This window comes from Sorex fumeus, unplaced genomic scaffold (genome assembly GCF_029834395.1).
Source record: "Sorex fumeus unplaced genomic scaffold, SorFum_2.1 ptg000035l, whole genome shotgun sequence".
Classification (NCBI taxonomy): Eukaryota; Metazoa; Chordata; class Mammalia; order Eulipotyphla; family Soricidae; genus Sorex; species Sorex fumeus.
Window position 1 is genome coordinate 11,916,395 of NW_026606092.1, and position 20,135 is coordinate 11,936,529.

General features: G+C 43.0%; 1 protein-coding gene across 1 annotated transcript in view; it reads right to left on the bottom strand.

The window, feature by feature from the left end:
- Positions 1–20,135, bottom strand: part of FMNL2 (formin like 2) — a 372,490-nt gene that overhangs the window by 131,835 nt on the left and 220,520 nt on the right. The window contains exon 3 of the mRNA XM_056117609.1: positions 4,075–4,155. Within this exon, the coding sequence (XP_055973584.1) occupies positions 4,075–4,155 (81 nt within the window). The remainder of the gene's footprint in view (positions 1–4,074; positions 4,156–20,135) is intronic.

Below are 20,135 nucleotides of genomic sequence, written 5' to 3' on the forward strand. Positions count from 1 at the left end.
AGGCACAGAATGCCCTATCCTAGCTTTGTGGTCTCAGTGAGTGATTCTTTTATTATCAGGCAGAAAGGGGTGGGAGTAGGGGAGAGGACACACTCAGCGGAGCTCAGGAATTGCTTTGAGCTCAGGGTTCACTCTTGGTAGTGCTCGGGGGACCATACATGATGTTCAAGTTGAATCCAAGTTGGCCACATGTAAGATCAGTTCCCTACCTGCTGTACTGTCTCTCTCCAGGCCCCCAGTAAGTCACTCTTATCAGGAAATTCCAGGAAATCTCATAAGCACTCCTTTCTAAGGCAGCAGTCTTGGGCTAGTGATGTCAACTCTATTCTACATAATCTAACATTTTCTGAAAGTAATCAATCAAGGTTACTTCCGCCCCAGAACCCTGATATGGAAGGTTTCTCATCTGGAACACTTTCGCCTGACTTTGGGAATGTGCTTCCACATTCCCCAGCCTCTCAAAAATTCCACTAATCCTTCCTGAACTCCCCGGGTCTATCTCTGTTCATGACTCCTTCCCGTCATGATGCTCATCTCTCCATCCACTCCTAACTAATATCCAAGATGTCACTGGGTTACATGGCTGCTTTGGACCACACCTTCCTGCAGAAATCCTGATTCACAGGGATCAAATACTGAAGCCCCCCCTGAATGGAGAGCTGATATAAACCCCAAGAAGAGTTCTCAGTATTCGGTGCTACACACCCAAACCACATTCAAGCTGCACGGTTTCCAGAAAAACCTTTGGAGAATTTTGGCCCAGGATGATATGACTGCTCGTCTGCTATCAACAATGCAGTGGAAACTGGGTGTTCAACAAAAACTAAACAGGAACCTGGGCCTTGGAGATGGCTCAAAGGGCCAGAGCAGATGCTCTACACGAGGGAGGACTATGTGAAATCCAGGTACCATGTGGCCTGCTGAATCCTGGGCTAGAAGTAGCCCCCGAGCACCCCGGGGTGTGACCAAAAACAAAACAAAACAAAAAAGAAAAAGAAAAACAATGAACAGGAATTCAAGGAGGAAGACTCAAAAGGAAGATACCAGAATGTGTGACTGGGAGAGATATGGTGTGGCTCAGCTGGGACCAAAGGCCACCCCTAGGTCACCCACTTGAGACAGCTCCCTCACCTTCTCTGCAGAAGACCCTTTGCTCCTCCCCAAACTTCTTCCAAGGCCCCATGGAGGCAAACCATTCCCCAGTCTTGCCCCGACTGCCCCTTTGGAAGTACCTAAAGTCATTCTCAGTTATAATGAAACAGATGAAATAAGTGTCCCCAGTGCAATGATAAAAAAAGGGCACTCCACCCCTCTTTTCATGTAAGGCTGAAGAAATGGCAGGGACCCCTAGAGTTGGAAGGATGTTGGAATCCGGCACTTTCTGGCCATGGCCATGGCAGCTGTGGGGGTAGGAGGGACAGCTCGGGATGGGAGATGTGTGCTGAAAGTAGATAAAAGACCAAATGTGATAGCCTCTTGGTATCTGTATTGCAAACCATAATACCCCAAAGTGGAGAGAAAGTATGGGGGAAACTGTCTGCCATAGAGGCCGAGGGAGGGTTGGGAAGTGGGGGTGGGAGTGGGGGAGAGGGACATTGGTGATGGAGAATGTGCACTGGTGGAGGGATGGGTGTTTGATCATTATATGACTGAAACTCAAACATGAAAGCATTGTAACTATATCGCACGGTGCCTCGAAAGAAAGAAAGAAAGAAAGAAAGAAAGAAAGAAAGAAAGAAAGAAAGAAAGAAAGAAAGAAAGAAGAAAGAAAGAAAAAAGAAAGAAAGAAAGAAAGAAAGAAAGAAAGAAAGAAAGAAAGATTGCTCTCTGTGCATTCATGTCATTTCTTTTTTTTTTCCCTCTCTTTTTCTTTCTTTTTTGGTTCTGGGAACACCAACAGAAATTCTCTGGGTTTCTCCTGGATCTGGATTCAAGAATCACTCTTGGTGGTGCTCAGAGATTGTATGGGATACAGGGGATCCAACCTGGGTAGGTTGTGTGCAAGGCAAGGGCCTTACACCCTCTACTATTGCTCGGGCTCCTCTTCCTTCTTACAGAGCAAATTGTTTGGAGAAATCATGCTCTGTGTGAGGGAAGCCCTCCAGCTTGTGAAAACACCACAGCTTTTATGTTAGACTCTTTCTGGACAGAGTGTGCTTCTTGCTGATGGTCTGAACCATCCAATTTAAATGGCTGTAGGTAGGGGGTTTCTGAATAATTTGTAAAACAATCTTGCAGGCCCATGGGCAAAAATTAGGCTCAGAAGCACACCTGTGTGCAGTGTGGTTTTTGGTAATGCATAATCATCAGATTACGATAAAATCAAATCAGCTAAGTTCCTGAGCAACTAGACAAACAAGAAACGAACAAACATGGCCCAACTGTCAAAATGAGGGGCTGGACAAAAGATTTCTTTGGTTTTGTTTTGTTTTGGGAGGAGGGGGTCACACCCAGCTTAGAGCTTGCTCCTGGCTCTGCACTCAAGAATCATTGCTGGCAGAGCTCGGGGGATCATATATGGTACTGGGGATCGAACCTGGGTTGGGTATGTGCAAGGCAGGCTACCTATCCACTGTACAATCTTTCTGGCCCCTGAAAAAAGACCTTTTAACTTTTTGGGGGGGTGACGTGGGGGCCACAGTGGTGCTCAGTGTTTACTCCTGGCTTTGTGTTCTGGGACCACTCCTGGCACTGTGCCTGGGATTAAACCCAGGTAGACCGTGAGCAAAGCAAGAACCCTCCACACTGTACAATCTCTCCAGCCCCAGAAGACTTTTCTATTTTCATTTTATCTTTTTTTACTTATTTTGGGTTTGGGGCCACAACCAACAGTATTCAGGGCTTATTCCTGGCTCTACCTGACGGTCACTGAGTGCACTGGGAGACCACATGGAGTGTCAGGTGTAGAACCCAGGTCAGCTAGGTGCCAGGCAAGTGCCTTACACACTATACTCTTTCTCTGCCCTCTCCCCCCACCCCAAAAGATGATTTTAAAAGGAAATGCCTGTGACTATCTGGGGGGCAGATACCATGGTACTGTGAAGCACATCCTCAAGAGACAAGGTTGTACAGCATCTGAATCACACACATACTGCTTCCACAATGCAGGGTTCATTTTCATGACCACTGCCAAACTTTATTTCAACTTGTTTGCAAATTAAGCACAGGGTAAGAAAAGGGCAAGCAAACACCCCCGAAGCAAGCAAATGCTGCTCTATTGCTTGATCTGTGGCAATTGTGGAAGTGAGCAGGCGTTTTAAAATGAAAGTAAAAGAAAAAAAAAAGACAATTGGGAGGAAAATACAAGACCCTGGAGTCCTCCTGGAAATCATGCCTAATTAGGAATAAGTGTGTCTTTTTTCTTTGTTTGACCTATTGAAGCACGGGAATTTGGAATTCCATGAAGATATTTTTGCGGCACCCTTCAAAGCAGGGTTGTGGCGGGTCAACGGAAACACAAATGCCATCTGGCAAAGAACCATTTACCCCCTCAAGCAGGGACAACTCTGCCTGAAATCCCAGGACCATTCAGGCCCACGGGGCTGTGCCAGGCTGAACGCTTTCCTGCAAGGCATCAGTTTAAACCAACTGTTACGGCCACACAAAGCAGGGCTTGTTTGCAAAAGGAGACAAGGCATTGGCTGGTCTTTCCTTACCTTGCAGGGGCCAGAGCAGGGTTAGGGTGCGGAAGGCTGCTAAAAGCACCAACACAGGATGTGAGTGCACAGCTGGGATGACAAAGCCCTACTGATTTCTCAAGGTCTCTGGAAATGCATCAAGGCATGAAAGACAAGTATTCCCTTTGTGAATCTGTCTTTCCACTGGCTGGCCACCTCTGGACGGGACTCGGCCCGGTATGATTGGAAGTGACAGGCACTCAATAAACCCTCCCAGGGAGGTGCCTCCCACTTGTGCAAAGTGCTTGTAAGGACTCCTCCAGCCAGGATGGCTTTTTCCTTTGTCTTGTAATGTCTCCAAAGGTTGTTTTCCAGGAGGTGCTGGCAGAGGAAGGAAGGCCTCCTCCAGTGCAAGAAGATTTGCCACAAAAGGTGGAAGGAAACAAACCTATATTACCTTCCTGGTGACAGCTGGATCCAGGTAGCCCTTCAGCTTTTGAATGTAGGTATGGGGAGGATTCTTCACCTGGAACCGTTCCTGCCAGAGACACAGAGGAAAAGTGTTAAAAAAACATGAACACTCTGAAGGCAAAAGACACGGTTGACCCAGCCACACGCACACGAGTGCAGCTGTGCCAAGCTGGGACATGTCCAGAGAGTCAGTATAGTCCTGCACATTAGCAGACCACTTTCATGGTTTTCTTTTTTTAGTGTTTTTTATTTTATAAGTTAGTTCACAATATTTGATTACATTTAATATTCAAACGCCAATCCCACTACCATTATACTTCCCACTACCAAATTCGGGATGTTTCCATCCCAAGCCCCAAGCCCTGTCCCAAAACACAACTGAAAGAATATATTTTGTATTATCTGTTATGAACAACTACTGAACATGCTTACAAAAAAGTGCTCATACAGGAAACCATGTGAAGATTGTTCTATTTTGGCAGGAGCCATTAAGACATTCTATAGGATATCACTAACATGTTGTTTAAGTTTGGTTGATGTGAGCTTTGGAATATATATATATATATATATATATCTGAAAATATGTATATATGCATATATATATATATTTCCCTCTATGATTTGTTGCCTCCTGTCTGAACTCCATCAAATATGGTGTGGTAATTATGAAGAATGGGTAGGGTGTGTCTTATGATATGCGCCCGCATGGTCTAGGAATATGTTTACTCATATGTGAGGTCCAGGAATATGTTCACTCATATGTAAGGTTCAGCCCGAGCATGTAGCGAGCAGACTTGAGTGTGGCAACAGTTGGGTTGTGGAGGTTGGCTGCCGGGGCTGGGTCCCTTGGGACAAGGAGGGCTCTCACCCACTCCCCTCTGGGTGGTGAAAACAGCCTGGCACAGCCAGTGAAAACAGACTGGCACAGAGTTCGGTGGCATGGTTTTGGGGGCCTCATGTTATGCTCCTTTCCAGGAGAAGCAGACATGTGATCTGGAGGGTGGCCAATGATGGGATTATCTGCTGCTGGCAGGAGGTGGCTTATGGGCATTACCCCTGGGTCGCCAGAGACTGGGGAAAATGAGCAAAGGATCTCCGCTTCCGGGTCCTGTTGAACCCTCTCCTGGTTTTTAACTGACAGTGGGTTTTACCACCCTCTCTTGACAGAGGAATAAGATGAAATTCAGAGAACCACAGGGGCATAAGATACTATGGTGGGGTGGGTGAAATGCATGGCGTGACCTCTTGTCTATTCTTTTCTCTGTGGGACTCTGCAACTTTGGTTCTCAGAAGAGTTCTCTGCCCAAGCAGAGATCCTACTTAGGTTCTCCTAGCTGGCCTTTAGTCTCTTGCATATTCTCTTAAAGATCTCCAGTATGGGCAACTAGCAAACACTTGGCCCAAACTGGGAAAAACGAAGTGGTCTCAAAAATGGGTAATGAGTCCAGGGCAGAGCGAGCACGTGCATTTAGCATATATATGTATGTGTTATTGGGAATAGGTTCCCAGAGCAGTTCCAGTTTAAAAGATTAAACATCCTTTTATGCAAAGTCACTGAGATAAGTCTGTAGTACAGACCTCAATCTGGTGACTGAAAGCAGAGCTCCAAGAAGCAGGATCCAAGAATCTGTGTTTCTAACCGGTTTTACACTGAGGCTATGGATCAAAAGGACCACATTTGCAGAAACTCCTGCTGGTGTATATATGAGTTTCATAACGCCCAGACAGGAATAAACAGTAGTGATATGAGTAAAAGCCAATGTTCACAAACTATAAAATACCTAAATGTTTGCATTATGTCAATATAATGACAAACTACACTATAAATTCTTATATGGACAAATCTGATAAACCTGAGGTTAGGACAAAAAGAACTAAGAACTCAATATTTACAAAGCAAGCAGAATTAAACTTTAACAATCACAGATACATACATAGGTAGCTTTAAGTATATGCATCTAGAATATAGAATACAGTTTCTACATACACTACACACACACACACACACATGCACAGGTGTGCACAAGGAGAAGCATAACAATGAGTGCTGGAGGCCCGGAGTACAGCAGGTAGAGCATTTGTCTTGCACGCAGCCAACCTGAGTTGGATCCCTGACATCCCATATGATCCCCCAGGAGTGATTCCTGAGCACAGAGCCAGAAGTAGCACCTGAGTACCACCGGGTGTGATCCAAAAACAAAAACAAAAAGAAACCTAAAGGATTGGGGAAGGGGAATGGCAAAAAAAGGCTCTTGACAGGGAATAGCAAAATTCTAGATCTTAGTCCAAGTAGAACACAAGCACTGGCTTCACTATTGTTATGCTCTACTTAGGTTTCAAACAAATAGGAAGAAAAAATCTAAAAGAATCAGCTTTATAAACAGGACAAGAGAGATACTAGAGGGATTAAGACTCTTTCTTCCCACGTGGTAAACTCTGATTTAATCCCCAGAACTGCATGTGGTCCCTTGGTTGATCCGTGAACACTGAGCCAGAAATAGTCCCTGAACACTACCAAACATGGCCCCCCCAAAATGAACAAAACAAAACAAAAAATAAATAGAAAAATCATATTTGTCATGGATTTAAGACAATTCTCATCTGATTATTTTCCACCTAAATATTTTCCTAGCAATAGATTTATACTTGGCCCTTGGTTATATGACAATAGGATAGTATAGCATATTGCAACACTGAACTGGCCTGAATATTTATAGCATTCAATAGGCCATATAAACTTGTACTTTTCCAGCACATGGAAAAGTAAGATTTCCAGACTTCCTGGACATTCAAGTAATGCCTACTTATAGAATTAAAAACGTTATAGATCATCTTACCATTATCAAAAAGATTATCCTTTTACTGAAAAAGTATACTTGGTTATTGTTTAATACTTTAAAAAAAAGGGCGAAGTAGCTTGTGACGAGTCATCTATTAATATTTTCCCTTTGTTTAAAAATAATTTGGCTGGAGAGATATAATGGGGTGAAGGGTACTGGCCATTATTCCACTAACCCCAGGTTAAGCCTTGTCCCCACATATGGTTCTGTGAACACCGATGGGTCTGGTTCCCAAACATTCTCCCCCAAATAAACATATAAATAATTGAGCTGGAGAGATCATACAGTAGTGGATTAAGGCACCTCCCTTGCATATTACCCCCCTCCACCTCCACCCTCTAAGAAAAAAATAAATCAGGTGGAAAATAAAAAATAAATAAATTAGGTGGAAAATAATCAGTAAGCTAGTTAAAACCCAGCTGTTCTTTTTCCAGATAAGTATCTGCTTTTTCTCTGTGCTTTTACCAGAGTTGTGTTCCTCAGAAGCTGAACATCTGGGGCCAGAGAGATAGGGCAGTGGGTAAGGCACTGGCCATGCATAAGGCCAATCTGGGCTCCATCCCAGCATCCCATGTTGGTGTCCAGAGCCCACCAGGAATGATCTCTGAGCACTGCCACATGTGACTCCCAAACAAAAACAAAACAAACAAAGCAAACAAAAAACAACTTCTGGCCTAAGTACAAACACATATTTCAGTCACGATGCTCAGCAGAGGTGCTGTATATCAGCTGCAATACTCACACACACACTCAGCTACAGCATGGCAAACATGGAGTGGCAGAGATGGACGTGGTCAGGGGAAGGTGGAGGGCACACAGTGCAGTGGCCAGACCTTGCTTGGCACATGCAGACAGCAGTGGAGATTGGACTCAGGGCCGGGGTTTTTGTCATTGAGCCAAACCCACTCCACACCCCCACTCCCCACTTTCCATCCACCACCCAGTTCTTATTCCTAACCTAGTATGATAGCAGTTGATGCCAGAGACGAAACAAGATATAAATGGAACCTATGCTTTAAAATATTACAACTGTCCAATTTAAAAAACTCCTGTGGTCAATGACAAGTCAAACTGCTCCATCCTCTACACCAACTCCCTTCCTCCACATCAGATCCTGAATGCACGAAATTCAATGAACCGCCATGCAGGCTCAGGCCAAGGGAGCTAAAATTTGAATCTGTGAACAGGAGTCAAGACACCTCTACTGTTTGTTCCTTTGGCAAGGTCTTCAGATGCACCTGAAAGACCCATCAAAATCCATCCCATTAAAATAACACAGTCTGGGGGTCTGGAGCGATAGCACAGTGGGTAGGGCATTTTCCTTGCATGGGCTAACCCGAGTTTGATTCCCAGCATTCCATATGGTCCCCTGAGCACCACCAGGAGTAAACCCTGAGCACTGCCAGGTGTGACCCAAAGAGAAAAAAAAAATCTAAAAATTTAAAAAAATGACACAGTCTGGTTGAGCAGCACATCTACAGGCTTTCGCTCAACTGGGGAAGCCCATTATGGCAGTCAATAAATGCAATTTTCTCCATCTCTTTCTTGAAATTGTGCAAGCCAGAGGGCCCTTCTAAAATATGCACATTCAGTGCTTCGGGTGACTTCTACTTCCTGATAATCATTCTCCTAAAATTATAGACAAGATCTAAACTTATTAATCTCATGCTTTAGGGGCCACAGCATTAGTACAGCTGATAGGGCACTAGAGTTGCACACAGCTGACCTGGGTTCAATCCCTGATACCCTGTATAATCCCATTCTCACCAGGAGCACAGAGCCAGGAGTAAGTCCTGAGTACCACCAGGTGTGGTTCCAAAACCAATGAACAAACTCATACTTTAAAGAATGTACACATTTGGCTTTGCTCGTGCTTTAGGCACCCATGTCACTTGTTTGAGTAACTTACTAATGTATTTCTAAGACACAGAACAGGATCTGCAGGAATGATGCAGTGACCTAGCCCAGGGCTTCCTATATTCTTTTTACTCATGACCCATTTTTACCCCAGAAATTTTTTTGTGACCCTAGGCCTCTAAGTATATAAAATAGCTATTAAAAAATAGTAAAGGTAAAGGCCCTTCCGTTGATCGTCGATTTGCTCGAGCGGGCCCAGTAACGTCTCCATTGGAGACTTTGTTGTTACTGTGTTTGGCATATCAAATACTCTCGGTAGCTTGCCGGGCTCTCCGAGAGGGGCGGAGGAATCGAACTCGGGTCATAAAATCAAAACTTAACCAAAAATAAATCATAAAGAAAATTAACTTAAAACAGAATTTTTAAGATTTTTTAAGATTTTAAGATTTCCCCCACACATTCAGTTACAGTTTATGAAGTTGAAGAAGCTGGAGCATCCAGGACCTGCCTATCAACCATCACAACCATAGCCCATGGCCTCAACTAAGAGTGCAATCCCCGGCAAGCACATGTGCACGCACCACGACTAAAGAGACGCAGCTGAAAGAGTGATCATGTGATTCCTGAAAATCAGCTCAATCAAAAAAAAAAAGTGTGTGTGCAACTATAGCCAGGAGAGTGCAAACACAAATCACCACAACAACAGAGGAAGGAAGGGCAGAGGAAATGAAAAAATAATTATTCACAACAGAAACAAAAACTGAAAACAAAAAAGACAAAAACTAAAATGGATACAGTCCTACCTTCTAGCTTATTCCCAGAAACTCTGCCTGCATCCAGGAATTCAAGTAAAAGTGATACAAAGAATGAATATATAGAGCTAGACATTTTCTTAAAACTTGTTTAAATACCAAGGAAAGCACTGTTAGAGTTTAGTTCACCAAACTTTTTCTTTCTGTCTTCAACATGGCTATATGAACAACAGGGAAAATGTCTGGCGGGGATGCATCAGAGAATTCCAGCACATCATCGAATATTTTTGAACCAGAGAGATAACACAGCAGTTATATTTTGAATGGCTTTGGGCAAATCATAGGCAAATTTATTTAAATGAATATTAGGAGGCCAGAGCTTCAACAGCTCAAAGGACTGGAGTACATGCTTAGCATACAGGAGGCCAGTGTTTTTGGTTTTTTTTTTTTATAAATATGTAGGCATACTGCTATTTATTCAGCCATTGATTAAGCTGATTGAATTGGGCATGAACTCCACAGGAGGCCATGTTTGATCGATGACAAGATCTGGTCCCCTGTGCACCACCAGGATCAAGTACTGAGCACAGAACTAAGACTAGTACTGAGCATCACCGCCAAGTTTGGTCCCCAAACAAAAGCCAATAAATTAAATCTGTGTTTTCTCTGAATATTAGAATTTCAGACAGTGCACTGAAATCCAAAACTGCCATAGCTGGCAGTTCCCATTGTCCTTTCCAGAGCTGCTTTATGCCTCACACCCTATTTCCAATAATTACTCACTCTCCACCGGCTTGCTCAAGACCACTGATGGGAATAGCTTGTGTGGAAAAATTACCCTTAGTCATAAAAGCTATTCTGTAATCAAGGTAACTTGTAAATATGAATCGATAAGTCACCTGGAAGAGCTTTGAAGTCAAACTTCCCTTCAGAATGTCTAATGATAGGGAATCACCAACAGCTCAGCCCTCCTGCTCTTTATCTCTCTGCATGATCAGACTTGCTTCATGAAGCATTTCTGGGTAGGAAGCAATGACTTCTCTGGGGTTTTAATAATTACCTATAAATATTCAAAGCACCCAAAGCCATTTCTTAACAGTCAAGACATTTGGCCACAAGTTGCACTGGAATGAGCATGAAGGGAAGGAGAGATGGGGGAGTGGGGGGTGGGGACGGGAGATTAGACAACAGCACCATCAAGTCTTCACATGCTCCTGTCCATTTGAAAGTATTTTACTTTAGTCAATTAGTGTGTTAGGGACTCAATTTCTCAGGGAACAATCAAAAAACATCTCACTGCTAAAATGCAATTTTATCTATGCAAGCCAAAAAATACCATTATTTTTGCATCTGGGATCTTCTGCTTCCTAAAGATTATTCATTGTTTAATAACAGTTTGTCATATGTTTTAGATCCACAGTACAGTCAACCTCCTTATCTGACAAGTAGAAATAAACCTCATGTTATAATTATTGGTGGGGGAAGTGAGGCTCAAAACTCAGTGACTTGCCTGAAATCACACACACACACACACACACACACACACACACACACACACACGCACGCAGATCAAACTCAGGTTTTTGTACTAAGTACACTCATCTTGTTTTTGAACAAGTTAAAAAAAAAGTCAAAAAGGATGGAAACAAGTTCTATTAAGACAAAGTACGTAGCACATAGTTCTCACTAATGCCCAAACCATAAAATATTTTTCAAACATTATATATAAGTCACTTCAGAAACTTTTTACTATTTCACTTTTTAACAAGAGTTTGGGGCCACACCTGGCTGTACTTAGTGCTTGCTAACTCCTAGTATTTTTCTCAGGAGTCACTCCTTGCAGTACTCAGGGAACTCTATGGAGGTGTCAGGAATCAAGCTCAGGTCAGTCATGTGTAAGGCAAGCACTTTACTGACTGTAATATCTCTCCCCACTGCAAACGATTTTTATAGTTTTAAAGTAACAGAGCTTGAAATAATCTGCATAGGAGATATACAAGGCAGCCAAACTAAAGCCACAGCTTCTAGACACTTATAGATAAACCCATGTTGAGTCTTTCTCATCAATAAAAGTGTCATTGCCTTTCATTATCACACACTTCTCAGAACTCAAGTTCTCTAAGGCTTGCTGGATTCTTTGCTTTGCCTTCCCTGAATCACCCACACATAGCCTGCCATGTTGAAAAGGAAAGGACAAGACATTTAAAAGTGGGCTCCATCTAAAGACTAAGGTTCAAGTCCACTGCTACCCAAACTGGAAGTCGAGGTTTTGCCATTATGTACACAAATTCACTACACATGAAATTTTCTTCCTGGAAGTTGAAAATTGGTGGGCATGCTTCCTCAAGATTGAGGCAATAAGCTGTGGTCTACAGATAAGCCATAATTACAACTGGCATCACTGCCACTCCTGAGCACTCATTTTCAAGACTTAGCTTGGTGCTAAGTGCTCTGGCAGAGGACCTCATGCTCAGAGTTGGTAAAAAAGCATTTGGGGGGAGGGGGGTAGAGAGAGCACAGCAAGTAAGGCGCTTACCTGCTGTATGCTGCTGACCCCAGTTTGATTCATCAGCACATACTGTCCCCCACCAATCGCCAAGAAGTGTTCCCCGAACACAGAGTCTGGAGTAAGCCCTGAGCACTGCTAGACGTGACCCAAACTCTTCCCTTCTGCCCTAATAAAGATAAACCATGCCCTCAAGGCGTAACCATCTTGGCCCAATAATGTGTCTGACTTGAGCAGACAAGGAGAAGATGCTGGGAAGGGAGATAGGCAGAAATGATTCCTATCATAGAGCAGAATCCAGGAATACTGCATGATGGGAGAGGAGGGTGAGCTCAAAAGCAGGGCTTCTAAGCATCCTTGGCTGTAACATCTCAGCCCTCACTGAGCTAATCATATATATAAAGGAAAGGAACTTGTGCACACAGGTCTAAAGTCCCCCTACGCATGTGTGCGTGCGCACACACGGAATCAGTGATATCAAAGTCCTCAAGGAAATGCATAGTCTACAACCCCCTGCTCCCACACACACACAAATTCTGTAACTTCAGAGAGTCATTCGGACCATCTCACTCACAGAAAGTACACGTATAAGCATAGGGAGAGGAGAAAAGAAGACAATTTGGGCCTATTTTGTTCTGTTTTGGGGTCACACCTGGTGATATTCAAGGAGTACTCCTGGCAGTGGTCAGGAGGCCATGTGAAGTGATGGAGAGCAAACCTAGGTTGGTCACATACAAGGCAAATGTCCTACCCACTATACACTGTCTTCAGTTCCGGAAGAGAATAATTTGTAGAAAATAATAAAAAATATTAAGGCTTTACCTATTTAACATAATAGAAGATATGAATAAACAGAGCCTTAATATTTAGATGATATATGATATAAAGACAGATACACCCAAACACACACACACACACACACACACACACACACACACACACAAATCCCCCCTAATTTCATCTAACAATGTCCAGCGTCAGCTGTGCTGGTTATTTAGAATGACCTCAATGGTTATTATCAGATGAAACATTTCACTGAATATTTCATCCTCACTCTGAACATCTTAAATCTTGCTATCCCATTTAGCCACCACGGTCTATTCTTTTATTCATCCAGTTCACATTATGCAAGGCATTGTATAAAAAGCATAAAACGAAACAAATTCAATTCCAAAGCACTCAATCTCATGTCTGAGATACAACAGAAATTGCTGTAATACAAAGTAGAATGTGATAAGAGCCATATGCGATCCTCTGGAAGTTCAAAGAAAGGTAAGGCTTTTTCCAACTGAAATGATCAAAGTAAGTTCCCCTGAGAAAGTGGCTTTTGAATGGAGTTTTGAAGGACAGACAGCGTATAGATATTCTGGGACAGTATGTGATGGGGGAATCAGAGGAGTTTTCCAGATGGGGGAATACAGGAACAAAGGTAGAGAAGCAAAGGGAATGTGCTAATGACTTGAAGGTGAGTAGCAGGAATTCAGTATTAGACTTCGTGAAAGATAATGGCACAAAGGATCTAACGGTGAGTTGGAAGAACAATGGCAGATACCAAATAATAGGTTAAAGCATGTAGGACCTATGACAGAGAGCCAATAAGCAGTTTTGAATGAGGGGAGAACATATGGTTAGTACTGTACAACCCTTCCCCTCCAATTCCCAACTCTGAAAGCTGCCCGTTTCTACGCTAGACAAGACTTGAACTCTGCTTGTCAGATTCATTCCACAACCATAGCTTCATAGAGAACTTCGATGCAGTCTTTAATTCTAAATATAAAATCATTTTCCTGGTCTGAAAGGAGAGAACAACTTTCCAAGTGCTCCAATACAACTTTCAGACAGACAGCACCATTGGATGAGATTTTTCTGAAGGCTCCCTTTATTTTCACTAGTAGGAGTTTCTTGATACTCAGTCTTCCTCTATCCTGGAATGGATTCTCTAATTCATAGTGCTAACTAGGCTTCTTTCATGCTGCTCACTGCTTAACATATTTCTCCCATTTAAAAAGCGTTTTATAAAACAAAAACTGATGACTAAGAGAGAACAGGTTGGGGGTTATCCGAGGGAAAGAGCAGGATGGGCAAAGAGGGTTGAGAGCCCACTGTATTTGACAGACAGGGTAGGATTCACACTGGAAGGTATCAGAGATAAAAACTTCAAGTCATAATTATGCACTCCAGAATGTGTACATTGTAAGCCAATGTGAACTTCTCAGAAGTGTTTTCCCTGAATTTGTTCAACTCATTAAAAAAAAAGGAGGGCATACTATTGAAATTTATTATTTCATGTTATCCTAAGCAAAGACTGAAGTACAAACATGCGTGGCAGGTACCAGTATTCAATCATTTAGCTTCTCAGGGGCCGGAGAGATGATACACAGGGTAGGGTACTTGCCTTGCATGCAACCAACTCTTGAGAGTCTTAGCCCTGTCACCCCATATTGTACCCTGATCTCCACCAAGAATGATCCCTGAGCCCAGAGCCAGGAGTAGCCACGACTAAAAGTGTCAAAAAATGGGGGAGGGGGGTCCCAAATTGCTGAAGTAAAGCAAAATGAAACCTTTGAATTAAGAGTGCAGAAGTGTTACAGATGTTCCAGCGACAGGAATGGGGCATTGGACTGAAAAGCAATGCGCTGTGTTAGAGGGATTTAGTACTCTGGTGGTGAGTATGGCAACATATTTTTGAAGAGGTGTGAAACTGTGCCTCTAAAACATACAAACATACTCCTAAACACACTCTATACATAAAGACATACTTCCACAACAGTCTCTAAAACTGTCTCACAAACCGTTACCTATAAAAATAGTATTTGGTATGGATCAGTGGCACAGCACGTGCTTCACATGTATAAGATACAGATTTCCATCCTACAGTTCAACAATACATATTTTTTTATTATTAAAAAAATTTTTAATAGTGAGACATCATGAAGTACAATTGCAGACTTACACATTTTTGTGCTTGGGTTTCAATTATACAATGATCAAATACCCATCCCTCCACCGGTGCCCATTTCCCACCACCACAGATCCCAGTATCCCTCCCACCCCCCATCCCCCTCCCCATCCCACCCTGCCTCTGTGGCAGGGCATTCCCTTTTATTCTTTCTCTCTAATTGGGTGTTGTGGTTTGCAAAAGAGGCAATGGGTGAGAATCATGTTTAGTCTATAGTCTACTTTCCTCATGCTTCTCCCATCCTGGGAGGATCCTCCCAACACCTTTATTTGATGTTCCCTTCTTTATCTGAGCTCGCTTTTCCCCTAGTATGTGTGGCTGGCCTCCAAGTCATGGAGTAAAATTCCTGGTACTAATCTCGGCTATTCTTGGGTGTTAGTCTCCTATTTTGTTACTTTATGTTCCCCAGATGAATGCAATCTTTCTATGTCTATCCCTTTCTTTCTGAGTCATTTCGCTTAACATGATACTTTCCATGTAGTACCACTTTTATGTAGATTTCGTGACTTCATCTTTTCTAACAGCTACATAGTACTCCATTGTGGAAATATACCAACGTTTCTTTAACCAGTCATCTGTTCTCGGGCACTCAGGTTTTCTCCAGATTCTGGCTATTGTAAAGAGTGCTGCAATAAACAGGCAATTGCAGATGTCACTTGCAGAGCCAGTGTATTGATGAGTACTGATGGCAGGTTCTTCAGGTGCTCAGGTCTGACCTTGTCTGGGCCAGGTGCTGTTCGCTTCTTTACCGATGAAATGGCATGTCGGATTTCAAAAGGGAGAACTTTGCTGCGGAATTTGGTGTTTGGGCAGATGGATGTGACTATCAAAGAGATCCGAGTAGAAGTCATGGATAATCTTCTCCATTGCCCTTCTGGAAGATGTGACAGATCCATCAGGACATCGGAGGGCAGTCATCTTGGTCTTGTAGTTGGCGAAGGACAGGCAGGCATTGCAAATGCTTTTCCCAGCTTCTGCCACATTGGCCAGCACTGCTGCTCTTCTCTCTTTGAGGTCTTCCTTTATCGCTTCTCTGCACTGCTTTGTGAGCTCGGATGTTCGCTTGCAGTTGCCTAAGGCTTGTGCCAAGCCACGTTCGCGAATGAGCTTGAAAGTTTTCGAAGACAGACGTCTTTTTGTGGCTCTCTTTCTCTTGGCATTCCTCGCACAATCATGAAGGTGCTGAACCAGTCGATCATATTCCTTGTCAATGTTGTCAACAACGGCATCTTCCCATGTTGCCGCAATAGTGCCAAAGAGCTCCCAGTTGGTAGTTGTTCTGGGAGTTCTCTTCTTAAACTTTGCAGTCCTTTTTCCCCGCTCTGTGAAGTAGAATTTTGCATAAAGGAGACAGTGGTCTGATTCTGTTTGGAATTTTGGGACAACAGAGACATTGGTCAGGCAAGACAGTCAATTTAATATAATGTGGTCAATTTTGTTGTGGAACCGTCCACCGGGAGACTCCTATGTCCAACGTTTGGATCCGGCCTTCTGGAATTGTGAGTTATCATGGATGGTCTTGGTCGACATGATAAACTCAGACAGTCTGTCATCCTGTTCGTTCCATTCTAGGCCAGGTCCCGATATGGAGTTCTTCAGTTGATCTTCTCGGTCCTATCTTGGCATTAAAATCACCGACAATGATCTTGTAGAAGGTGTGGTCTTCTTTATAGAACTTCTCCAGCTCCACTTCTCAATTTCTCCTTCATCATAATTGGATATTGGTGCGTAGACAACAAAGATAGAAACTGCCGGCAGTAAGCCACATCTATTCAAGTGTAATTGTCCAATTCGGGTTGTTAGGCATTTGAATAAATCCATGTTTATGGCCAAGTTCGTGTTGACAAGGACACCAACACCACCAACACCTCTTTTGTCACATGTTCCGAGGAACAGTTCTTTCCCAGTGTCGAAAACGGCGTGATATGATTGACATCTTCTAGTCTCAGTCAGACCAATGATGTCATACTTGATCTTTCGCGCTTGCACCATCAGGTCCTCAATGGATGCCTCCGATGCTTGCATATGTGCATTGAAAGTACAGACAGTCATTTTTGTCCTTCTTCGTTTTGGCAGCCCTGGTCGGTCCTGAGATTTTATGAGCTTCTCCTTCCTCATCCTTCTTAATGCTGCCATATGGGTGGCTCTTTCAGGGTCAGGAGAATGGGACCCATTGTATTTACTGGTTTTGGCATATTGAATACACCACGAATAGCTTGCCAGGCACTACCATGTGGGCGGAACACTCTCGGTAGCTTGCCAGGCTCTCCAAGAGGGGTTTAGAGGCTTTTAGGGCGGCCTCTAATCATCCCTACAGGCATTCCCATGCTTCAAACCATATTTCAACGCATTCAAATATGGTGCAGTAATCTTGTATTAAGTGTTTTATGATGTGTTGCACGGTGGCAACACATTTTATATGCGGCCTCCCAGTCTGGAAAGTGTCCTGGAGGGCGTCCGCGGCTGGGTAGTGGGGATAGTGGAGGTAATGAAGGTCTGCCAGGCTGCTGGGAGCAGGCAGAGGATCTCTGCTCCTGGGTCCATTGAGCCTGGAGTTCGAGGTCACAGAGTTCTGCTTCCCTGGCTCTCTGGGGCTTCACTTGTGCATGAGTCCCAGCCTGAGTGTCCGGAAAGAGTCCTGGAGGGCGTCCGCGGCTGGGTAGTGCAGGTAGTGGAGGTAATGGAGGTCTGCCGGGCTGCTGGGAGCAGGCAGAGGATCTCAGTTCCCAGAAAGCATTCAAATTTGGTAAACTGTATTGCACACAAATATTACCTCAGTAAAGAGAATCTCAGAAACAATATCTCAAAGTAATTTCTTTATATTCATATCATTTTTTACTTTGTTATTGGATACAGCTCATTTAAAAATTTTTCCTGATATTTTGTTGGTGTTACTTGCCCTATTGAAAAACAAATCCATGAACCAAATAGACAATTCTGTTTCATTAAATGTGAAAAATATAAATTTGTTTATGTTACATAAATATGTGAATATATCATAACAATTAATGTACTAATTCTATAATACATACATATTAAATATAAATACCATGAATACCTCGATGAACTCAGAAACAACATCATTTAAAAAATTTTACTTGAAAGTTCAGGACCTGCCATGAGTACCTCAGGTCAATAGAGAGAATGTGTTAGATCAGAATTCTACAGTACATATTCAGTCTTTCCAGAATGAATTCTTAGGATGCCTGGTTCTTTACTCAATCTCTTCTGGAAGATTCAGCGTTAGTTGACTGACACACTAAAACCAGCATGGAGCACACTGGTCTTCACCATGTGTTCAACAGACCGTGTAACTGATGACTGGATTGATGGGAAAAGCCACAATAATTCTGTGATGTCCCAGGTCATACACTGACAACACTTTCCAAAAAAACTCTCCCAAACCATAATTGTGGCATGTTTTACAACAAAAACACTTTCAGGACTTTTTAGTATCAGTTCAACCATTTGCTGGATAACTTCCAGAAAGTAATTTGACTTTTTTTTTTTTTGTATGTGAAAGCTGAACAGAATGGCCTTCCACCGCAATTACTGAGATAAATGTCTGAGTGTTAAAACAATGTAAAGCATTATTTGTATTCCCCAGAAGAAAGTCCTCACTAATGCATCTTAATAAATCAATTCCATTCTCTAAAAGATGTGTCAAAGGTAAATCTCAGTCAAATCCATCTCATTAAACTGGACATGATTCTGCACTTCCTAAAACAACACTCCCGAGTTGACCAACGATATTCATACAATAAAGTTATCAAACAACATAGTGGCAGAGCCAGCGGTCTGGGTCAGCTCAAGAAATTAATGATTACTTCTGTGTGTGTGTTGGTGGGGGGTTTGCTCTGTTTTTTGGAGTGAGGGAAGGAAGACTTTATAACTCCATTTCTATGACCAGGTAGAAAGACAGGACTGTGGTGTTCATTTTGGCAAAAGAGACTCTAAAAGCTTCAAATCAGACTGAGGCCTGGGCCCCTTACTCCAGCTATCAATGCCAAACAATACTCTGACAGAGCATTTCTATCAAGTTGCCAAAAAGGATTAGTTTTAAAAGGAATAATTTCCCACTTCCTGGGCATACTTTGTCTGTCTTCACCTTTTTTCAATAACTTCCTGGGGTGGGGGGGGGGGGTTTGCAGAGTGTGGGGGGGGTCGGTGGGGGCAGACTAGCATCTCTTCTCCCCACTATAAAACTTAAGACAAAGGGAACCCCTGGGAGTAGAATGACATAAACTCACTTCTAGGTTCAATTTTCCGTGACTGTAGAGATACAAAACGCAGGAGAGCTCAACATACAGAGAGTTGGCATCAGCCTCTCTGATTGCTTTTCCAGTGTTTTTAAGCAAGGAATCAGAGACTTAAGAGTGAACTTAATAGAAAAGAAAACACTTTCAGGAGGAACGCTGAAAGAAACTCTTCTTCTTTTACAATTTTTTCTTTGTTTTTGCCGCCCCTTCACTGGTACTCAGAATAGACTGGCATTAACAACTCTTAGAGTCCCTTCACCACCAAGTGTAACACGAGGCATCTAAACACTCAAATCCATTTGCTCTCACTTCACAATCTGGCAGCCCTTGTTCACACAGCTATCTCCTAATGGAGTAAACTAATTCATATGTGCACAAATAAACATAAGTTTCAATACTGAGCACAAATGAAAACAAAGTTATTAGAACTGTCACTGGAATGAAGACTAGCTTTGACTAAATACTTTGTCCTCTGTCCTGAGTAACTGACTTACATCTCATTCCTCACTTCCAAGCTTGGCCCAGAAAAATCCCAGGGGTGTACCTCCAGGGTGTCCCTTCCTCTAAGTGAGATGAGACCACCCCTAGGGAGACCACCCCCAGAGCACTCTTAGAGCAGAGCTGAAGCTGTACCTAAAATCAGACTCCTGGGTCCCTGGGTGGCCTGAAGAATGTAGCCCTCAAGAATCAACAATACTAAGTTGGATTACTCTGTAAAGAATAAACTTATGTAAAAAATTGTAATCGTAGTACCTGAAGGAATTTAGGGTCTGCAAGTGACAACGCCCCCCCCCCCCCCCGACCACCACCACCAAGGATTGGCCCATGTCCTAATCCCCAAACCAGTAATGTGACATTACTGAGGAAAAGGTTT